This window comes from Narcine bancroftii, chromosome 5, assembly GCF_036971445.1.
Source record: "Narcine bancroftii isolate sNarBan1 chromosome 5, sNarBan1.hap1, whole genome shotgun sequence".
Lineage (NCBI taxonomy): Eukaryota > Metazoa > Chordata > Chondrichthyes > Torpediniformes > Narcinidae > Narcine > Narcine bancroftii.
In genome coordinates, this window is record NC_091473.1 from 180,054,297 (window position 1) to 180,064,443 (window position 10,147).

A 10,147-nucleotide genomic window follows, 5' to 3' on the forward strand; every position below is an offset into this window, starting at 1 on the left:
GTAATGTGTTTGTGTTGCTTTGGTCCAGCTCCTACAAGCACAGGTGTGCCCAAACCTGTCACTCCATTGTCACTCTGAGACCACAGTGTAACTCTGACAGTAAATTAAATAAAACCAAGGCTTGATAATTGAGACTGCAAGCAAATAGTTCTTTTGCATCTACCCTCTGACTTACCTGAACTGCAAGTTAATTCTGGGGCCTTAAAGTGGAAAACCATTCATCTTGCGAAGCAGTGGGAAATAGGATGAAAGTTGACTTGATAGAGGTCGATAAGATCACGAGAGGCATAAATAAGGTACACAGCCAGCATAATTTTTTCCCCCCATGATGGGAGTAGCAAACACCAGAGGACATCTGTGCAAAGTGAAGGGAGGAATATTTAGGGGAAACATCAGGGGTAAGTATTTATTTTACATAGTTTAGGGTGCCTAGAATGCATTGCCAGGGGTGGTGGTGAAGGCTGGAACAATGGGGGATTTGAAGAGACTCTTAGGCAGGCTATGACGTAGGGAAGGTCGAGATTAGTCCCAATGAAGATTAAGCATTCTGGGACTGAATGCATGAGGGCTCTTTACTCCTTTCATTAGATGGAGGTTGAATTGAGAAGAAATGGAAGATGGGTGAGGAATGTCATCATCCATTGAACATCATTGGTGACCCAAGAAGCTGCAGATGTAATTGAGAAGCTGAAGGGGCTCAGCAGGTAATGCAGCATCCATGGAAAGAAATGGTAACTCTCTCTCAGTGGATGCTGACTGGCCAACTGAGGCTTCTTCAGCCTCTCATTATTAATTTATTGTAAGTATTTGTCCCATTAGAAAACATAAACTCTTCACAGCTTGTGAATGAAGCATTTTTTTGAGTTTCTATTTTTTTTGAATTAGATCCAGTTTCCTTTAGATCCATAAGAACTCCTGACCCAAAGACAACAATTGGATAAAAGTTCACATAGATTGCAATCTGAGTATCCATATTTGCGTAGAGTAGCCACCTAACATAGCGTTAAAGAAAATTAAATACAATATTATATTGATCAAAGCCAAACCCAGAAACCTTAACCACTGGTCTCTAATCCCAAGACTTTGCCCTTCTCGCACTGGTTTGCCCTTTTGGTAATGGAGGGGTGAGAGGTTTGAAAAGGTCTGGTTTGTACTGTTGTCTTTGGAGCTGGAATCCTAAGAGTATCCATGAAATCAGTAAGTTGCTGAGAGTGTGGGTTGAAGTGCTGTGACCAAAGAACACAAGGAACAACCTGAGGTGGTTCAGAAGCCTCATCTCACGTAGCCCTCTGAACTTGAGATACATCAATGTTCCTTTTTATTACAATTAGGCATACACAAAGATTTTAACTTGTGTCTGCCCTAAGGCTGGCACCCTTAATTATAGGAGAAAGTGACTTCAGAGTCACTGAGTGTCTGCCTCCAGCCCTCCCGCAGCCTCTGCAGCTGGACAGACTCCTGCTCGATATACCGGCAACTCAGGAAATTTTTAACCTTTGGGAGCCTTTCCTGCCCTCAGAACCCTCTCGAATCCTGGCTCCAATACGTGGTTCCCATGAGCCAGGCTCCAGCAGCCGATGTGGGTCCACAGCCACAAGTCACCAGCAGCCTATGTAGGTCCCTCAGCCCCTGAGCCTCTCACAGGTCTGCAGCTGTGGTCACTGTCCTGTAGGGTTGTCTCCTCTGCTTCTCTTTCTTAATGTGGGGAGTTATCCCCGCTTCTGGTGCCCTGCGCTGGTCTGCAATCCCTCGAAGCCTGCTGCTGAAGCCAGGTGCTGTCATGGTTGCAGGATTTTGCTTACAAACGCAGTTGGCTCCTTTAACGGACCAGCGCTGTGTTCCCACTCTCCCTCTCGCTCGTTCTGCCAGAAATGTTGGCTCTTATTATATTCGTATAATTTGGTCTTTTGGGCATGCCACATGATTAACAGTCATGAGGCAGTGTATATTTGGTGTCCCAAAGTTAGACATGTAGTATAAATAAATGTTCTCTTAGTAAGATAACATTTCTTTTTCTTACCAAAATTAAGAGCCCAAGAGTTGAGATACAAGGACCACTGGGGTAGGAAATTAATATTGGAGGTCAGGTCTCAAGACATTGCAGCCATCAATGACAAAGTGGTCAGAATGGAAGGAGCACATTTCTCCAAGGCATGCTGGGCTGGTGGGTGGAAGATTTTGAAAGCCAGTTTAAGTTTGAAACCTGATACTCTTCCAGTGGTAATCATAAATTTACATTTTTTTTTGTTCTTGTGCATTCTGGAATACGATCGAATGATAATGTTAGTATTCCACAGACGCTAAGTTCCTCCTGAATGCTACAAATAAATCCCTCTTGCTGCCTACGATGAAGTTCCCTTTGAAACACTCTACACCGACTCATCTCTTGTGTTCTTGTGCTTTCATTATTGGTCCATTTCTGTCTTTCTCTGCTCTCTTACATACTTGTTTGTTCTCTTTTCCTGCCTTTTATTTAAGAGGCTTTTGCTGCTGTGCTTTTTTTGTTCAACCCTCACCTTTATTGTTCCTCTCATAATCACCAGACAGACAGAGTCCAAGTTTCTTTATCGTCATCTGACTGTAAATATGCAACCAGACAAAAGTGTTTCTCGGCCAGGGTCGCTTGTGTTCTCTCACGCGCACTCGCTTTTTCTCTCGCTCTTGCTCATGCGTGCTCGTTCGCACACACTTATACACCAGATAATAATCACAGTAAATTGGGCAACACATGCTTGTGGGCTGAATTAGCCTGTTACCGTGCTGTCTTGTCTAAAAATTTAAAACACAAAGATATAATTTTAAATACATAGAGAGAGAGAGAAATATTCAAAAACTCAGAGCTAGATGGCTCAAGCCAGCTGTCCAGTTTTTTAATCAAGGATACCGGATTGAAGGTTATCTTTTGTGGTAGAAATTTAAGGCCTTGTATTTTTGGTTATTCCACAACTCTTTAACACCTTGCTGCCTTTGTGAAGACAATAATTTTCACTCGGTTGGCAATGTGTCAATAATAGAATTTCTTTTCCTCTAAACTTGGTCCCTGCATCTCTCAATGTGTTTTCTCCTTAAAAATGCAGCAAAGACTTCCAGACTGCAGTCCAGCCCTGACCGCTAATCCTGTCTGTATGGTATTTGCATGTTCTTTGTAACCACAAAGATTTCCTCTGGGTGCTCCTGTTGCATCCTGTGGTCATGCACGTTGTGTCCGTGGTATGCATGGGTGTTGATAAGAATCTAGGATGAATGTAAATGGTTGGTGGGTGACATGGATTCAGTGGCTGAAGTGACTGTTTTCAGACTGTATCTAAGATTCTGAGATTTCAATCTTCGCCATTAATTAAATAAATGAACTGCAACATTATAACAAAATAAAAAATACTCTGGATTTCCAAAAGTATTCTATGCCAAATTAAGTACAGGTACTTATAAAGAGTGAACAATTTTATTGACTGTGTCTTGGCACATCATTTGAGACTATGTTCTCAGGCAGCCATGTATTTGAGTTAAGCAGGGTGTGAATTTTGAATTACTTATTTTTAACCATTATTATTGCTACAGAATTGAAAGGCACAAACCGACAACCTTAACAGGACTTTATTCCTGTTGATGATCACACGAATGGTAATTCCCAGTGAGACGGATGCTTCATACTCAAGGATTCAGTAAGATTGAGGATATTTACAGAGTTCCAGTTGTTCTAATTAATTAATAGGTTTCACTAAGCTTCCAGAGAATTAGACCGCAGCAAAGAGATCTACATTATGAACTCGATAGCAATCTTAGCTCTGGCAGCCACAGAAGCCTTAGTCCAGATTAAATAATGAACCCTATCCTGGGTAGCAGAGAGAAACTTATTTTAGAGAAGTAACTTTAAAAAAGCTCAATGCATGAAGTATTGAATTCGCCCGTCATTATTGAATGAAGATCTACCAGGACCAATGCCTGAAGAGGGCGCACAAAATCAGTGAACCGATGCGGACGCGAAAGGCCAACATGGCCTGTTTCCGCTCCGTAAATGGTTATATGGTTAAGTATATCCCTTTCAGCATATTACACAGATGAAATATGGTGGATTTCATAGTTAATTTCCGGCAACACTTCCGGCAAGGTTCTTTCTAAAGCTGTCAAATTCAACCAAATAAAGCTAGAAAGTTAACTGTGGGAACAGACAGCAGCATGACTCGAAACTTGCCTTCTTTTCTCCAGGTCTTGACGAACTGACGACCTTTTGACCATGACCCCCGGAGGTCTCTGCTCAAAGTTTATCGGCCCCTTTCCCTATGAAGCCGTCAAATTTAGTTGGGTTTTTTTGTCCATTGCCCCAGTGGATAATGCCTGGTCTAGGGGTTAATGGCAGATCGTTAAGGTTTTTCAAACTGCAAGAGCTGACTTTGAGTTGCAGGTCAACTATTTCTACGTTGTAGTATGTTTTAATACAGCCTAGGTTATGTGAAGGTTGTGAGTGTATCACTGAGTATGTGCTGTGTTTACAAATGCCTGGGGGTCCTGGTCAGTACTTTTTTTCCATTTTGCTCCTCCTGCCTCTTTCCCTTCCCACTAAATCACATGATTTTCTGTGGATCTTCCTCAAAGACACCTGCAAGTTTTAAATTTGTAAGTTGAGGAAGCATATAACAGGGCCACTTAATTTTAAACCCACTGTAAAAAGTGAGTTGGGAATATGAAGAGCTGTTATATGTATGGTCTGCTATGAGACTGGGAGGAAGTGAACGGGATCCAATAGGGTTTGTTACTAAGTTTATCTACCTGATTTAGCATCCTTGATGTCGCAAATTGTCCAAATGCACTAAAATGTCCTGTGCAATTTATAACAAGCTCTTGATTTGTCAAGGAAAAAGTTGCTGCATGAAGTTTGTAGTGTTTGCGGAAGAAAAATCGCTTCCTGAATTGATGAGCTAGAGAATGAACAGTGAGAGGTAGGCCTCAGGGTATGAGGGGCAAAAGAGGAGCGGGGACTTGGTGCTGACTGAGTGTTAGGCAGGTTAGAGTGTCCAAGGGCTTCAGTCTGGGCACAGGTTTTATACGCTTTGTTGGAGGGTTTGTGAGAATCAGAACACCTGGGGGTGGTCTTCAATGTGAGAGGTGATATATTTTGGGGATGAAGTTTGGGGTGGGTGGAGACATGAGAATGGCACGGCAAAATGGTCTTGCTGCATTTACAGCAGAATTCACCAAGTCTGAATTTATTGTGTCGTCTGTAAGACTGGTACACGTGGAACAATACCCGTTCCTTTCTGAACACTACTCTGCGTATGGTGCTAAACTGGAGAGCAGGAGAAATGCATCAGGTTGCCCATTATGTGGATCACTGAGAAGAAATAACATGTTTTGGGGCGGCACGGTTGGGACAATGCTGTTACAGCGCCAGTGACCCAGATTAAAATCCAGCGCTGTGTGAAAGGAGTTTGTACGTTTTCCCTGTGAGCTTCTTCTGGGTGCTCTGGTTTCCTCCCACCCTTCAAAACATATGGGGTTGTAGGTTAATTGGTCACATGGGTGTATTTGGGCATGTGAATGTGCTGAATTTCTGAATTAAAAGTAAGGAAAATTAGGTCCTTTGGGTGAGATGAAAATCTTGCATTGCTGACAAATTGGTTTCTCTGTCACTGCACCTTGAAGCCCATGACAATGAACTTGAACTCTTTTTCCTTTTCCTTAGGTCACGGAGTCTGGGAAGGAGATTCTACCTTCATGGCTGCACTGGGATCCCACAAGCTGTTCTCTACGGGGGCTTCCGCTAGACACAGACAGAGGAGTTCACTATATCTCGGCCGTTGCCATGGAGCCAGCTGCTAATGGAAGCCTGGGGCCTATTGCTGAAGACGTGTTCTCCATCGAAGTCCTGCCTGACGACCCGACGGATGGCACGCCGCCACAGCTGATTAGTGTTGTCCCGCCACTGGTCTGCGCCCATGAGGAGCCTCTCACCATCCTGACCGTGATCTTGGATGCAGACCTGACCAAGATGTCAGCTGAGCAGCGGGTGGGCCTGCTGGCCAGAATGCGAGGATTTGCAGAGGTGGGTCTCCATCAAATGAAGCTGGTCCCAGTGGTCAACAACCGCTTGTTTGACATGTCTGCCTTCATGGCTGGGCCTGGCAATGCCAAGAAGGTGGTAGAGAATGGGGCACTCCTGTCCTGGAAAATCGGGTGCTTCTTAAACCAGAACAATGTCCCAGACATCAGCAATGTGGAGGTCCCTGCCAAAGAGGGCACCATGTCTGCCCAGCTTGGCTACCCGGTGGTTGGGTGGCACATCGCCAACAAGAAGCTCCAAACAAGCAAGAGGGTGCGGAGGCAGATAAATCCCACGCCGACACCCATCATCGTAGCGCTACCACCAACGACGGCAGTGAGAGAGCCCCAAAGCCGCATCGTGCCAACGCCCACCTCACCGATCATTGCACCCACCACAGACAGGGTGGCCCCTCCCATCAGGAAGCCCTTGGTCAGCAGGCCCGTCAAGACGGTCAGGTTGAAGGACACCATCACCCACACGCCCACGCTGGGCCCAGTACTACCAACAAGGGCACTGGAGGCATCGAGCACAGCTGCACCAGACCAGATCGAGCCTGCTGTCACCAGGCCGGGTTATGTGGAGCCCACTGCCTTGCCCTTTCCCCATGCCACCAAGAAGCCACGGGTAACCACTCTGAGGCCCCAGGTCACGACTCCCACTGCCGTGACCACAAGCACCAAGAAGGCCCGAGGGCGGACCAAGACCCCCCGTGTGACGGCTGGGCCATCCATCACCAAGTTGCACACACATTCTCCCCCCACCACTAGCCCTGCCCGTGCCACCTGGCCTGGTCGAGTCACCATCCCTGGCAACCGACCGCCGCAGCGCATGAACCACATCGACCGGGTGGACTCCTGGGTGGGCACCTACTTTGAGGTCAAGATCCCATCTGACACCTTCTATGACCACGAGGACGGGACCACCGACCAGCTACGGCTGAGCCTCAAGCTCAAGGAGCAGCAGCCCCTGAGCGAGAGCTCTTGGGTTAAGTTCAACAGCACCAGCCAGCTACTCTATGGCCTGCCGGACAGCACACATGAAGGCAAGCATGAGTACTTCATGCACGCAGCGGACAAGGGTGGCCTCACTGCAGTGGACGCCTTTGAGGTCCACGTGCATGGCCAGCCCCATGGCGGCGAGTCAAGTGCAAAGTTTGTTGCTCGTTTCCATGGGGACCACCACAAGGTGGCTAATGACGTAAGCAAGAAGATCCGACTGATAAAGGGTCTGGCTCAGGCCTTCGGTGACCGCAACAGCAGCGCAGTGACCTTGCTCATTATTTCCAAGGGCTCAGTGCTGGTCGAGTGGATTAACAACACCCTGCCCCTCCAGCCCTGCCCAGCCCAGCAGATCCACTCACTTGGCGCCCAGATCGCCGATGCCGATGGCGTCCCCACCTCTGATTTCACCAGCGCCATGGAGCCAGAGTTTTCACCCATTGATGTCTCCATCACTGGGACCGGCAGTTGCAAGGGAGAACAGTTTGTGCCAGCCACTCAGACAAGGGAAATTCCTATCCAGCCCACCGTGGTGGTTCCGATAGGTGAGGCACCTTCCCGTACCAGCAACGATGACGTGTACCTGCACACTGTCATCCCTGCTGTGGTGGTGGCCATCATCCTCCTCATCGCCGGCATTGTAGCCATGATCTGCTATCGCAAGAAGCGGAAAGGCAAGCTCACCATTGAGGACCAAGCCACCTTTATCAAGAAGGGCGTCCCCATCATTTTTGCGGACGAACTCGACGACTCAAAGCCCCCTCCCTCGTCGAGTGTCCCACTCATCCTCCAGGAGGAAAAACCCCCTCTTCCCCCTCCTGAGTATCCCAGCCAGTCTGGCCATGAGTCAATACCACTGGGGCAGGATCTGATTGGCGAGTATACGCCTCTGAGAGAAGAAGACCCAAACGCACCCCCCTACCAGCCTCCACCACCCTTCACTGCACCAATGGAAGGAAAAGGCTGCCGTCCAAAGAACATGACCCCTTACAGATCCCCACCTCCTTACGTCCCACCCTAATACACAGGGGATCCTTTGGGTTCCAGATATCCCTCACCCACCACCCTATCCTATCCACCTTCCTCCCCCATCCCTCCCATAACCTCTCCTCTCCACCACTCAGTGCTATCTGTAGGGATGGAGGCCTGCTGCAATTTTTAATTTTTTTTTCTGAGCACTGGGTTTGTTGGTTTGGAAGCAAAACATTGCTGGAGTTTCACCTCAGCACCCAACACTGTTGGTCACCTTCCCAGCTTGGCAGGTGATCTCCACCAGACAACGTTGTTTCCTCGATCTCTTATGTATATTGTAACTGCAGGCTTCAGAACATTTGTTTTAAAATGCTAAAGAGACCATGGGCAGCACTGGGGGATGTTTGATACAGTTTGCCTTTAACATTAATTGTACTGTTTTCTATTCACATGTGTCTAGCAAAGGAAGTATAACAAAATGGTAGCCTAATGTAAATGTCAGAAACTGTACTGAAATCCAGTTTGTTTTACATTTAATTCGCTGTACCTAAACTTATACTTCTAGTTTGGCCATGTTAATTGTTTAAAGAGACATCTTTTACTCTGCTCTGGCTTTTGGGATACCTTGTTGACTTCATTTCTGCTCGTCATCATTTCTTGTTGTCAGGTCTTTGTTTATAGTTCTGTCACCTGCCCTCCAGGTGTGCCCGATGCCCTTGTAAAAAGCCACCTGGGGTCCTGCGTGACGGTGCCGTCCGTCATTTGCATTGCCTGCTCAGATCTGGTGTATCCTTCACCTCTTGCCATCTCTCTGCCTCGCATGCCTTCTGTCTCCCTAAGAGCTCTCTTCATTTCCTCCTTTGCTTTGCATTTCACGCTGGATTGTGCCCTCTTCCCTCTCCGATCTGTGCTTTTAGTATAAAGTTGCTCATTTGTCGAGTCCTGCTACTCCTCTCTCAGCTGCTTGGCTGCAGACAGACAGGGGTCTTACAATAGATTATATTCTAGTCAGCCGGAAATGATTAAAATTTAAAAAATCAATCTAATTTTTTTACTAAATTTTTGATACAGCCTCAATCCTTTTATTAAATGCATACTGCGATTTGTAAACGCTTGGCTTCTTAAGAATTATTAAAATGAAATTGGTTTTGATTGGTTTTTTTTCTTGCTATCTTCTCTTTTCATAGATCACCGTAAATTTTAATTTAGGTTTTAAAAAAGAATTGACTGCTTTTATTTTTAAAGATGATTATTCTCATGAGTGTGACGCCTGCCGTGTTTTACTGGACTGAGATGGTATTTGAGACTTGGACACAAAAGAAAAAATCCATTGCAATAATTGTTTGGTGCGTGAGCTTGGGTGGTCTTTAGGACTGGCTTAGTGCACACCATGGGATCTTGAGACCAGAATAGAACATGGCGCTTACCTTGCCTGGATCTGCATTGGCCAGGAGAAATCTGATTCATCCATCATGGTAATTGGTGGGCAAATCCAAACAGAATAATGCATTGTTAGCGATTTTACTTTTTACAGTTATTAGTGATCATTTTATTTATGTCACTAGGCACTGTATGTTGAAAGTCTTGTATTAAAATGTGTTTTCACCAAACTGATTACATTTCCGTTTCTTGCAAGGAATGGCGTGATGGGGGACCCTTTTGTCTTGAGTGGAATTCAGTCCAGACTAATGGGGTATAATAGCCGAACGCATTCCGCCAGAGGAACTCTGGGTTGAGCAGCTTCAGTGAGAGAAAAGGGGATAGTCGGTGCTTCATGGCTGATCTCTTCCAGCTCGAAATGTCAACTGTTCTTTCTCTCCCTTTGTTGCTGCTTGACCTACTGAGTTCCTCCAGCAGGTGGTGTTTGGCTTCAGATTCCAGCATCTGTTCTCTCCTGTGTGACTCTGGGAGACAACAATATCAAGCTACAGTGCCTGTTGGCTTTGTTGTGTTAACCATTGAGGATAGAGCAGGACTTGTAACTGTGTTTAATGTACCAAACAGAAAGCAGTCTGTTTAAATTGCCCAGTTAAAAATAAAGCTGGGTTCTTTCTTCAGCATGTGCAGAGGTTGAAAGATGATCACACAGTAAAAAAGAATTGTGAGTAATGTCATTTGAAGCTTCAGGTGTGGTTAA

General features: G+C 46.0%; 1 protein-coding gene across 3 annotated transcripts in view; it reads left to right on the forward strand.

The window, feature by feature from the left end:
- Positions 1-9,620, forward strand: part of dag1 (dystroglycan 1) — a 172,922-nt gene extending 163,302 nt beyond the window's left edge. For all 3 annotated transcript variants that reach the window (XM_069939918.1, XM_069939917.1, XM_069939920.1), the window contains one exon: positions 5,681-9,620. In XM_069939918.1, coding sequence (XP_069796019.1) covers positions 5,681-8,059 — 2,379 coding nt within the window. In that variant the 3' untranslated portion in view covers positions 8,060-9,620. The remainder of the gene's footprint in view (positions 1-5,680) is intronic.
- Positions 9,621-10,147: the final 527 nt, after the last annotated feature.